This window comes from Heterodontus francisci, chromosome 1, assembly GCF_036365525.1.
Source record: "Heterodontus francisci isolate sHetFra1 chromosome 1, sHetFra1.hap1, whole genome shotgun sequence".
Lineage (NCBI taxonomy): Eukaryota > Metazoa > Chordata > Chondrichthyes > Heterodontiformes > Heterodontidae > Heterodontus > Heterodontus francisci.
The window spans coordinates 126,190,509-126,202,779 of record NC_090371.1 but is presented as its reverse complement, the minus strand read 5'-3'; the positions used below and the strand labels follow the sequence as shown (position 1 = coordinate 126,202,779).

Genomic DNA, 12,271 nt, shown 5'->3' with positions numbered 1-12,271 from the left:
GTCTATGTGTATTTGGGACGAGCTAATTCAAGAATTAGCAAGTATTTGGCCAAAGTATTCTTTTTTTGTAACAGGGCTCTAAAAAGAAAATCTCTATTTTTTTCCAGTTAACTGGTGAGTTGTGCGTGCGTATATGTGTGTGTGTGTGTGTGTGTGTGTGTGTGTGCATGCGTGAGAGGTTAAGGTAAAAGAGAACTTTCATTTCAATCTGTGTGTTATTGCTTTGCTTCGTTGCTGGTTATGTCTTGTTTTATAATAAACAGATAATTTTGTTGTTTATTAAAGAAACCTGGTTGCAGTATTTAATTCTGGGATAAAGAGTCTATGATTGACCGTATCGGTAACTGGGTAAACATTTAAATACATGTTGTGACCTGTGGAGAAGTGGAACTTGAAAAAACAGTGCACTAATTGTTTGATCATTGAAATGTTTAAATGCAAAAAATTCTGAATTATCAGCAGTAAATTGTGTACTGTGGATCTTTTCTTTTGAAACCCATAAGGATACACTGCTTTGCCCTACTGACATCAAAAAAAACAGGTGCCCTTGTTTAAAGGCATACAACTAATAGGAACCTAAATCATAAAGAACAAAGGAAATTTATCAAATTAATTAATAACGTTGTTACCTGTGTCCAATATCCCCTTTAGCCCCTGCAGTGCCACCAGTTGAGGAAGGCCACAAGCATATTGACAGATACTGCATACCCCTTCCTCCTCGGCCACCTGCATACTGTGGACGACAGTGGAATACTCTTTTGACCAATGTCAAAACTACATTACTGTTCTACAAAAGTGCCAAAAGGGACAACCATACAAGTGGCATAGGTAACAATCATGTATCTTTGCAGTTAGCAGCATGTTGTCTTCAAAAATAGACTGTGAACCCATTCTCAATGAGGGCAACAGTGCCTCAGGAACTACAAATGCTGCATGGTTTGTCTCCAGCAATACTTTTGCATCTTATAAAATATAAGATGAAAAAAAAGAATAGAACATGCTAGAAACACTCAGCAGGTCAAGCATCGTCTATGGGAAGCAGAGGATAGGGTTAACAGTTAAGGCCTATGACCATTCATTAGACTACATCTTATTTCAGACCTGCAACATGTTGCTTTTAACCCTACATGGTAAAACTGATCTCATACACACATCAGATATAGGAGAGTGGAAATCCTCTTGAACTGTACAAATCAACAAAGTGTTCACACACACACCACAACCAGGGACAGAATAAAAACAGAAAGTGCTGGAAATACTCAGCAGGTCAGGAAGCATCTGTGGAGAGAGAAGCAGAATTAACATTTCAGGTCTGGGACCTTTCATCATAACAGACCTGTAACGTTAATTGTAGGGGAGGAAATTCTACATCTTTGGGGCTCTCGCACACCCACACCACAGACAGAGACAGAATAACCCAGAGAACACTCTGACTCTCACACTTCCCAGAGACAGGATAGCCCAGGGTGTCTGCCTGCCCCTCTCTCACACAAACCAGACATACACTCAGCATCCATACGGACGAGCTTTGTTCACCCCAGGCCACAGCGGAGCTCAGCCTCACGCTAATTCTCAAAAGCTTTGTTCACTCCTTTTCCAACAGCGTATGTGAGCTTGTCTTTGAAGTCAGCGGGCAGGACTCGGCCTGCCGCCCGCCGAAGGCTCTGTCTGAGTTACGATCGAGGTGGGTTCCGCGCCTTGCCTTGCCTCCCCTCCCTCGCCTACCTGTGGAGCCGGAGTTCGGACTGGTGTTCGTCAAGGAGAGGATAGCAGATGGTTTCTGCGCGATTCTCGCTCTAACTGTTGAGGCCCAGCCACCGCGTCCGGTCCGGTCCGGTCCGGTCCAGCCACTATAACTCGCCGATCGCGTTTTTTCCTCCGTGACAACCGGACTTGCTCCGCGCTCTTGTCCCGCCCCTAGCCTCGCGGATTGGTGCCGTGACGTCACATCATGCCGTGGATCGGAGTGTCAATTGGTCTGGAAAGCTGTCAATCGAAATCGTCACGCAGCTTCTCGGGGAAAATCATTTCCGGTCTGCCGTTAGTTTAAAGGCAAACGAGGAAGTACAGATAAAACCAGAAACAGAATAGAATAGAAACGCATAAGTAGATTTATACACGAGAGGGAATCTTCATTTTATGAATTACTCTTTCCCTGTTCCATTGTTGTTTTGGTATAGATGCCGTGGCTGAATACATTTCAATGCGGTTCAATTTATGAGAATACAAATCTGCAAACGACATCAAATTATTAGAATCGCGTAGCGAATGATGCTGTTTTTAATCACGGAATTGTTAGCGGATCTTCTATTTCCTCCAGTTTGATTGTGCGAACATGTGATAATTTAGGGTCTGCCCGCGGTTTCGCTTCCGGGATCATGGTTGATTTTTTAAAGAAATGCTTCCGGGCTGGGCTCGGCACAATCGTTGGAGAGGAGTTGACCGCGAGCTGGACGGTGTCTGGTGTTGTCAACGTTGATGGCGCGAGTTCCCGTCGGGGTAGAGGAGGAGCAGGGCGGGCCCCGGCCCGGTTCAGTTCAGGTATCCGCAACAGGGCGCATACAAGATTCGGCCTCGGGGCGAGGTCTCAGGCGTGACATTGGGAGTGGAGGCTGGTTATAGGCCGAGCTCGAAGGCCGCTATTTACTGTCGATAGTGATCAGGTCGCTGGCTGAATTTACTTTGAGGATGTTCATTCCCTTCATACACACACACAGCCCTTCTTTCGCCCCCAGCTCGCCAACCTTCATAGCATCTCCGCTACCGAGAGTGATGCAACGTCCTTGGGCCAGCCCGGAACACCCTGGCATTCTACCCTTCCCTCACTGCTGGTGGAGAGATGGCCGAGGAGGAGTGGCGCCCTGCCAAACTTTCTGCGGCTCTCCCAAGCATGATTTTCTCCTGGAGAGATTTATATCTTCCATTGGCGTCCTCTTAAGGACTCATCAATTTGAGGCAGTCATCGTTCCCTCCTTACAAGCAGCAACCCCAATTACTCCATCCCACTCTCACCAACCTGCCGCCCAGTGTGCTGGCTGGGAGTTAATCTTGTCAAACTTCTCTGTGTCCAACTTGCCCTTCCTGTGCTGGCCCTGTGAACTCTGCTATCACCACCCCTGTCTACATCTTCCTCCAGAATAACAAGGCCCTTGCATCTGTCAGTTCATTGTGGATGATTGAGTTAACTTCATGTCCTTGATGAAAACTTAGTTGAGGGGTGATTGCACTTTCCCTGAAATGAAGCTTCCCTGCTTGACTATACTTTCTACCACTGGCCCTACCCAGACCATTGCAGTGGCACAAAAACAAGAAATGCTGGATTCACTCAGCAGGTCTGGCAGTATCTGTGGAAAGAGAAGCAGAGTTAACGTTTCGGGTCAGTGACCCTTCTTCGGAACTGACAAATATTAGAAAAGTCACAGATTATAAACAAGTGAGGTGGGGGTTGGGCAAGAGATAACAAAGGAGAAGGTGCAGATTGGACCAGGCCACATAGCTGACCAAAAGGTCACGGAGCAAAGGTCCCCGGGTGGAGCAAAGCGTTACAAGGGGTCATAAATTTAAGGTGAAGGGTGGGAGATATAAGGGGGATGTCAGGGGAAGGTTCTTTACCCAGAGAGTGGTCGAGGCATGGAATGCCTTGCCCGGGGAAGTTGTTGAGTCAGAAACTTTAGGGACTTTCAAAAGGCTTTTGGATAGGTATATGGATAAAGGAGAATGATGGGGTATAGATTAAATTGTCCTTGACAGAGGACAAAGGATCGGCACAACATTGTGGGCCGAAGGGCCTGTTCTGTGCTGTATGTTCTATGTTCTATGTTCTAAAGGCAAACAATATGTTAATGGTGTGTTGAAAGACAAAGCATTAGTACAGATTAGGTGTGAATATACTGAATATTGAACAGCAGCTAGTGCAAACCTGAAGAAAAACAACCTGAAAAAAACAGTGGGTAAGCAAACTGAACAAACTAAGATGAAATGAAATAAATGCAAAAAAGATTGTAACAAATGTAAAAAGGAATGCAAAAAAAAAGAAGGAATAAAAAATAACTATATAGATAACTTCATAGTCCTGCAACCCCGGACAGCCCGCTTCTACCTCCTTCCCAAAATCCACAAACGGGACTGTCCCGGCAGACCCATTGTGTCAGCCTGCTCCTGCCCCACTGAACTTATTTCTTCCTATCTAGACTCTATCTTTTCTCCGCTGGTCCAGTCTCTTCCCACCTACATCCGTGACTCTTCTGACGCCCTACGTCATTTTGACAATTTCCAGTTTCCTGGTCCCAACCGCCTCCTCTTCACTATGGACGTCCAATCGCTCTACACCTCCATCCCCCACCAGGATGGTTTGAGGGCTCTCCGCTTCTTCCTGGAACAGAGGCCCAACCAGTCCCCATCCACCAACACCCTCCTCCGCCTGGCTGAACTTGTTCTCACATTGAACAACTTCTCCTTCAACTCCATGCATTTCCTTCAAGTAAAAGGTGTCGCTATGGGTACCCGCATGGGTCCTAGTTATGCCTGTCTTTTTGTGGGATATGTCGAGCATTCTTTGTTCCAGTCCTACTCAGGCCCCCTCCCCCAACTCTTTTTCCGGTACATTGATGACTGTATCGGTGCCGTATCCTGCTCCCGCCCCGAACTAGAAAACTTTATCAACTTTGCTTCCAATTTCCACCCTTCTCTCACCTTTACATGGTCCATCTCTGACACTTCCCTTCCCTTCCTCGACTTCTCTGTCTCCATCTCTGGGGATCGGTTGTCTACCAATATCCATTATAAGCCCACTGACTCCCACAGCTACCTCGACTACACTTCTTCACACCCTACCTCCTGTAAGGACTCCATTCCATTCTCCCAGTTTCTCCGTCTCCGACGCATCTGCTCTGATGATGCTACCTTCCATGACGGTGCTTCTGATATGACCTCCTTTTTCCTCAACCGAGGATTTCCCCCCACTGTGGTTGACAGGGCCCTCAACCGTGTCCGACCCATTCCCCGCACCTCCACCCTCACCCCTTCCCCTCCCTCCCAGAACCGTGACAGGGTTCCTCTTGTCCTCACTTTTCATCCCACCAGCCTCCATATCCAAAGGATCATCCTCCGCCATTTTCGCCACCTCCAGCGTGATGCCACTACCAGTCGCATCTTCCCCTCCCTTCCCCTGTCAGCATTCCGAAGGGATCGTTCCCTCCGCGACACCCTGGTCCACTCCTCCATTACCCCCACCACCTCGTCCCCGTCCCAGGGCACCTTCCCTTGCAATCGCAGGAGGTGTAATACCTGCCCATTTACCTCCTCTCTCCTCACTATCCCAGGCCCCAAACACTCCTTTCAGGTGAAGCAGCGATTTACTTGTACTTCTTTCAATGTAGTATACTGTATTCGCTGCTCACAGTGTGGTCTCCTCTACATTGGGGAGACCAAGCGCAGACTGGGTGACCGCTTTGCGGAACATCTCCGCTCAGTCCGCAAGCAGGACCCTGAGCTTCCGGTTGCTTGCCATTTCAACACTCCCCCCTGCTCTCATGCTCACATCTCTGTCCTGGGATTGCTGCAGTGTTCCAGTGAACATCAACGCAAGCTCGAGGAACAGCAACTCATTTTCCGATTAGGCACACTACAGCCTGCCGGACTGAACATTGAGTTCAATAATTTCAGAGCATGACAGCCCCCCACTTTACTTTCATTTTTAGTTATTTTTTATTCCTCCTTTTTTTTTACATTCCTTTTTACATTTTTTACAATCTTTTTTTGCATTTATTTCATTTCATCTTAGTTTGTTCAGTTTGCTTACCCACTGTTTTTTTCAGGTTGTTTTTCTTCAGGTTTGCACTTGCTGCTGTTCAATATTCGGTATATTCACACCTAATCTGTACTAATGCTTTGTCTTTCAACACACTATTAACATATTGTTTGCCTTTGCTCCGTGACTTTTTGGTCAGCTATGTGTCCTGGTCCAATCTGCACCTCCTTTGTTATCTCTTGCCCAACCCCCACCTCACTTGTTTATAATCTGTGACTTTTCTAATATTTGTCAGTTCCGAAGAAGGGTCACTGACCCGAAACTTTAACTCTGCTTCTCTTTCCACAGATGCTGCCAGACCTGCTGAGTGAATCCAGCATTTCTTGTTTTTGTTTCCGATTTCCAGCATCTGCAGTATTTTGCTTCCATTGCAGTGGCAGTTCGGTTCTTGTCACCAAATCACACCTTGGTCTGTTCCTTCACTTCTCTGACACTTTCATCCCTTTTGAGCATCTCCCCTTGTTCCACCCCCTCACCTCTCATTTTATTTTTTAATTTAGAGATACAGCACTGAAGCAGGCCCTTCGGCCCACCGAGTCTGTGCCGACCAAGAACCACCCGTTTATACTAACCCCACAGTAATCCCATATTCCCTACCACCTACTGACACTAGGGGCAATTTACAGTGGCCAATTTACCTATCAACCTTCAAGTCTTTGGCTGTAGGAGGAAACCGGAGCGCCTGGCGGAAACCCACGCAGTCACAGGGAGAACTTGCAAACTCCACACAGGCAGTACCCAGAACTGAACCCGGGTTGCTGGAGCTGTGAGGCTGCGGTGCTAACCACTGTGCCACTCCTAAGTACCATAAAAACTTTCTCGCTGAGATATCTTCACTGCTTTCCCTCCTTAGCCTCTGCACCAAGCAACCTTTCATCCTTGGTGATTTTGGCCTCCATCTCATTTCATCATGCTCCCTCACCTTTGAGTTTGCTGCCCTCCTATCCTCCTTTAATTTCGCCCTCCATGTAAACTCCCCAACCCCATACTCATGGCAGCCCTGTTGACGCCGTTTCATGTGGCCTTGCTACTGTACTCCCATTGTGTCAATCACAGATAAGACCCTCTCTGGGCACTTCCTTATATTGTTCTCCATGCACAACCCTTCCCCTCCCAACCCTGCATCTTTTTGTGTCTGCCCCTGGAAAAAGCACTTTCCCAATTCACTTGCAGCTGCAGTTTAAAAATCTCAGTTGTTTAGCCTTTGGTTCCACATTCACCACAACATTTCTGCAGCCACTGAATTATTCAAGCACATTCTTGCCTTCACCTTTGACACCACAATTCCCATTAAAACTATTACACTCTCTCAGACTGGTCAGTCCCCCAGTAGTCTTCTCTTCGCTGTCTAAGTCGAAGGAACACAGACCTGAATGGCTATGACTGACAACTGCTTTAGCCATTTGCCGCCAGACCTGGCAGGCTCACGTAAAGCACAAACGGGTCCTGCTGTCGTCTGCCATCAGACGTTCTGATGAAAGGTCACTGACCTGAAATGATAGCTCTGATTTTTTTTTTCTTCACAGATGCTGCCAGACCTGCTGAGTATTTCCAGCACTTTGTTTTTATTGCAGATTTCCAGCATCTGCAGTATTTTGATTTTATTTTAGTGCAAATCTTTGGCATTATTTACCCAGAGAGCAGTGAACAATCAGTCATTGAGAATATTCAAGACAGGTCGATAGATTTTTGGGTACCAAGAATTAAGGGATTATGGGGATGGTGCAGGAAGATGGAGTTGAGGTCAAAGATCATCCATGAGCTTGTTGAATGGTGGAGTAGGCTGTAAGGGCCAAATGGCCACCTCCTGCACCTTTTTCTTGTATAACATCTCTCCACTGTCATTCAGCTGGAAGGGACTGCACTTGTGTGTATCTATCTAATCGATGCAGAGAATGGGTGGCGCAGTGGTTAGCACTGCAGCCTCACAGCTCCAGTGACCCGGGTTCAATTCCGGGTACTGCCTGTGTGGAGTTTGCAGGTTCTCCCTGTGTCTGCGTGGGTTTCCTCCGGGTGCTCCGGTTTCCTCCCACATGCCAAAGACTTGCAGGTTGATAGGTAAATTGGCCATTATAAATTACCCCTAGGATAGGTAGGTGGTAGGGAAATATAGGGACTGGTGGGGATGTGGTAGGAATATGGAATTAGTATAGGATTAGTATAAATGGGTGGTTGATGGTCGGCACAGACTCGGTGGGCCGAAGGGCCTGTTTCAGTGCTGTATCTCTAATAAATAAAAAATAATAATAAATCACCTGCAATGGCTTCTCTTTCTTTTCCCACACCTTTACCCCTGTTGTCTCCTAAGGATTCATTCTTGTCCGCTTCCTATTTCTGAACTACATGCTGCCATCAGTGATAGAAACATAGAAAATAGGAGCAAGAGTAGGCCATTCGGCACTTCGAGCCTGCTCCGCCATTCATTATGATCATAGCTGATCATCCAACTCAGTAACCTGTACCCGCTTTCTCCCCATACCCTTTGATCCCTTTAGACCCAAGAGCTATATCTAACTCCTTCTTGAAAACATACAATGTTTTGGCCTCAACTGCTTTCTGTGGTAGTGAATTCCACAGGCTCACCACTTTCTGGTTGAAGAAATTTCTCCTCATCTCAGTCCTGAAAGGTTTACCCTGTATCCTTAGACTATGACCCCTGGTTCTGGACTCCCCCACCATCGGGAACATCCTTCCTGCATCTACCCTGTCAAGTCTTGTTAGAATTTTATAGGTTTCTATGAATTCCCCCTATGAGATCTTCTGAACTCCAGCGAATATAATCCTAACCGACTCAATCACTCCTCATACGTCAGTCCCGCCATCCCAGGAATCAGTCTGGTAAACCTTCGCTGCACTCCCTCTATAGCAAGAACATCCTTCCTTAGATAAGGAGACCAAAACTGCGCACAGTATTCCAGGTGTGGCCTCACCAAGGCCCTGTATAATTGCTGCAAGACATCCCTGCTCCTGTACTCGAATCCTCTCGCTATGAAGGCCAGCATACCATTTGCCTTTTTTACCGCCTGTTGGACCTGCATGCTTACCTTCAGCGACTGGTGTACAAGAACACCCAGGTCTCGCTGCATATTCCCCTCTCTCAGTTTATAGCCATTCAGATAATCTTACTTCCTGTTTTGCTACCAAAGTGGATAACCTCACATTTATCCACATTATACTGCATTTGCCCACCAACTCAACTTGTCCAAATTACCCTCCTCACAACTCACCCTCCCACCCAGTTTTGTGTCATCTGCAAATTTGGAGATATTACATTTAGTTCCCTCATTTAAATCATTAATATATATTGTGAATAGCTGGGGTCCTAGCACCGAACCCTGCGGTACCCCACTAGTCACTGCCTGCCATTCAGAAAAAGACCCAATTGTCCCTACTCTTTGTTTCCTGTATGCCAACCAATTTTCTATCCATCACAATACACTACCCCCAAACCCATGCGCTTTAATTTTACACGCTATTATGTGTGACTTTGTTGAAAGCCTTCTGAAAGTCCAAATAAACCACATCCACTGGCTCCCCCTCATCAACTCTACAAGTTACATCCTCGAATTTGTCAAGCATGATTTCCCTTTCGTAAATCCATGCTGACTCTGTCCGACTCTACCACTGTTCTCTAAGTGCTCTGCTATAAAATCTTTGATAATGGACTCTAGAATTTTCCCCACTACTGACATCAGGCTGACTGGTCTATAATTCCCTGCTTTCTCTCTACCTCCCTTTTTAAATAGTGGGGTTTCATTAGCTACCCTCCAATCTGTAGGAACTGTTCCAGAGTCCATAGAATCTTGGAAGATGACACCAATGCATCCACTATTTCTATGGCCACTTCCTTAAGTACTCAGGGATGCATACCATCAGGCCCTGGGGATTTATCGGCCTTCAATCCCATCAATTTCCCCAACACCATTTCTCTACTAATACTGATTTCCTTCAGTTCTTCTCTCTCACTAAGCCCTGTGTTCCCGACATTTCTGGTGTGATATTTGTGTCCTCCTTTGTGAAGACAGAACCGAAGAATGCATTTAGTTGGTCAGCCATTTCTTTGTTCCCCATAATAAATTCCCCTGTTTTTGACTGTAAGGGACCTACATTTGCCTTCACCAATCTTTTTCTCTTCACATACCTATGGAAACTTTTACAGTCAATTTTTATGTTCCCCGCAAGCTTGCTCTCGTACTCTATTTTCCCCTTCTTAATCAATCCCTTACATAAGAACATAAGAAATAGGAGCAGGAGTAGGTTATTCAGCCACTCAAGCCTGCCCCGCCATTCAGTAAGATCATGGCTGATCTGTCCCAGTCCTCAACTTCTCTTTCGGGCCTGGTCTGCCTAACCTTCGACGACTCCAGATTTCAAAAATCTCTGCCTCCTCCTTAAATACATTTAATGACCTAGCCTCCACAACTCTCTTGAGGCAGAGAATTCCAGAGATTCGCTACCCTCAGAGAAAAAAATTCCTTCGCATCTCAGTTTTAAATGTGTGCCCCCTTATTCTGTGATTATGTCCCCTAGTTTGAGATTCCTCCACTCGTGGAAACATCTTCCCAACATCTATCCTGTCGAGCCCCCTTGAAATCTTATATGTTTCTATAAGATCACCTCTCATTCTTCTAAACTCCAGTGAATAAAGGCCTAGCCTGTTTAGCCTTTCTTGATAAGACAATCCCTTCATCCCAGGAATCAGCCTAGTGAACCTTTTCTGAACTGCCTCCAATGCTAGTATATCCTTCTTTAAATAAGGGGACCAAAACTGTATGCAGTACTCCAGGTGTGGCCTCACCAACACCCTGTACAGTTGTAACAGGACTTCCCTAATTTTAAACTCTAACCCCCTAACAATAAAGGCCAAAATTTCATTTGCCTTCCTAATTACTTGCTGCACCTGCATGCTAACCTTTTGTGTTTCATGCACAAGTACACCCAGATCCCCCTCTACTGCAGTATTTTGTAGTCTTTCTCCATCTAAATAATCTGCCTTTTTATTCTTCCTACCAAAGTGGATGACCTCCCGCTTTCCCACATTGAACACCATCTGCCGTTTTTGCCCACTCACTTAACCTACCTATATCCCTTTGCAGATTCTTTGTGTCCTCATCACAACATGCCTTCCCACCTATTTTTGTATAGTCAGCAAATTTGGATACACTACACTCTGTCCCTTCCTCTAAGTCATTAATGTAGATAATAAATAGCTGAGGCCCCAGGACCGATCCTTGTGGCACTTCACCAGTTACGGCTTTCCAACCTGAAAAAGACCCATTGATCCTGACTCTCTGCTTTCTGTGTGTTAGCCAATCCTCAATCCATGCCGACACGTTACCCCCAATACCCTGAGCTGCTATTTTGTGCAATAACCTTTTATGTGGCACCTTATCAAACGCCTTCTGAAAATCCAAATACACTACATCTACTGGTTCCCCTTTATCCGCTCTGCTTGTTATATCCTCAAAGAACTCTAACAAATTTGTCAAACATGATTTCCCTTTCATAAAACCATGTTGACTCTGTTTGATTGCATTATGTTTTTCTAAATGCCCTGCTTGGTCCTCCTTTGCTGAATTCTAAACTGCTCCTAATCCTCAGGTCTTTTGTTTTTTCTGGCAGATTTATATGCTCTTCCTTGGATCTAATGCTATCTCTAATTTCCCTTGTAAGCCATGGTTTGGCTACCTTCCTCATTTTACTTCTGCGCCAGACAGAGATAAACAATTGTTGCAGTTCATCCATGCGCTCTTTAAATGTTTGCCATTGCCTATCCACCGTCATCCCTTTAAGTAACGTTTCCCAATCCGTCATAGCCAACTCGCGCCTCATACCTTCGTAGTTTCCTTTCCTAAGATTCAGGACCCTAGTCTCAGAATCAACTACGTCACTCTCCATCTTGATGAAGAATTCTATCATATTATGGTCGCTCATCCTCAAGGGCATGGCGTCGGTTTCCACATGTATGATGATGACATCCAGCTCTACCTCGCCACCGCCCCCTCAATTCCTCCACTGTCTCTAAATTGTCAAACTGCTTGTGATATCCAGTAATGCATGAGCAGAAATTTCTTCCAATTACATACTACGAAGACCAAAACTGTTGTCTTTGGTCCCTGAAACAAGTTCCGTTCCCTCACCACTGACTCCATTCCTCTCCCGGCAACTTTATGAGGCTGAACTAGGCTGTTGACAACCTTGGTGTCATATTGGACCCCAAGATGAGCTTCTGACCACATATCCACGTCATCCCTAAAGCCAAATATTTCCACCTCCAATAACATCATCTGACTCTACCCCTTGTCTCAGCTCATCTCCTTAGCCTCATCCATGTCTTTGTTTCCTCTGAGCTTGACTATTTCAATGCACTTCTGGCTGGCTTCCTATGATTTACCCTCCATAAACTAGAGCTCCTCTAAAACTGTAAAAATTTGGTGTCGTGCCAGACAACAGACCTATGAA

General features: G+C 45.8%; 2 protein-coding genes across 6 annotated transcripts in view; one reads left to right on the top strand and one right to left on the bottom strand.

Annotated features, from left to right (window-relative positions):
- fryl (furry homolog, like) overlaps positions 1-2,597 on the bottom strand; it is a 655,772-nt gene extending 653,175 nt beyond the window's left edge. For 3 of the 4 annotated variants that reach the window (XM_068035582.1, XM_068035639.1, XM_068035630.1), the window contains exon 1: positions 1,726-2,597. The gene's annotated coding sequence lies outside the window, so the exon portion shown is untranslated. The remainder of the gene's footprint in view (positions 1-1,725) is intronic. The other variant, XM_068035656.1, reaches the window with a different exon arrangement.
- The window catches only part of ociad1 (OCIA domain containing 1), a 60,831-nt gene continuing 50,706 nt past the window's right edge, over positions 2,147-12,271 (top strand). Inside the window, exon 1 of one of the 2 annotated variants that reach the window (XM_068035717.1) lies at positions 2,147-2,541. In XM_068035717.1, the coding sequence (XP_067891818.1) occupies positions 2,479-2,541 (63 nt within the window). In that variant the 5' untranslated portion in view covers positions 2,147-2,478. The remainder of the gene's footprint in view (positions 2,542-12,271) is intronic. The other variant, XM_068035706.1, reaches the window with a different exon arrangement.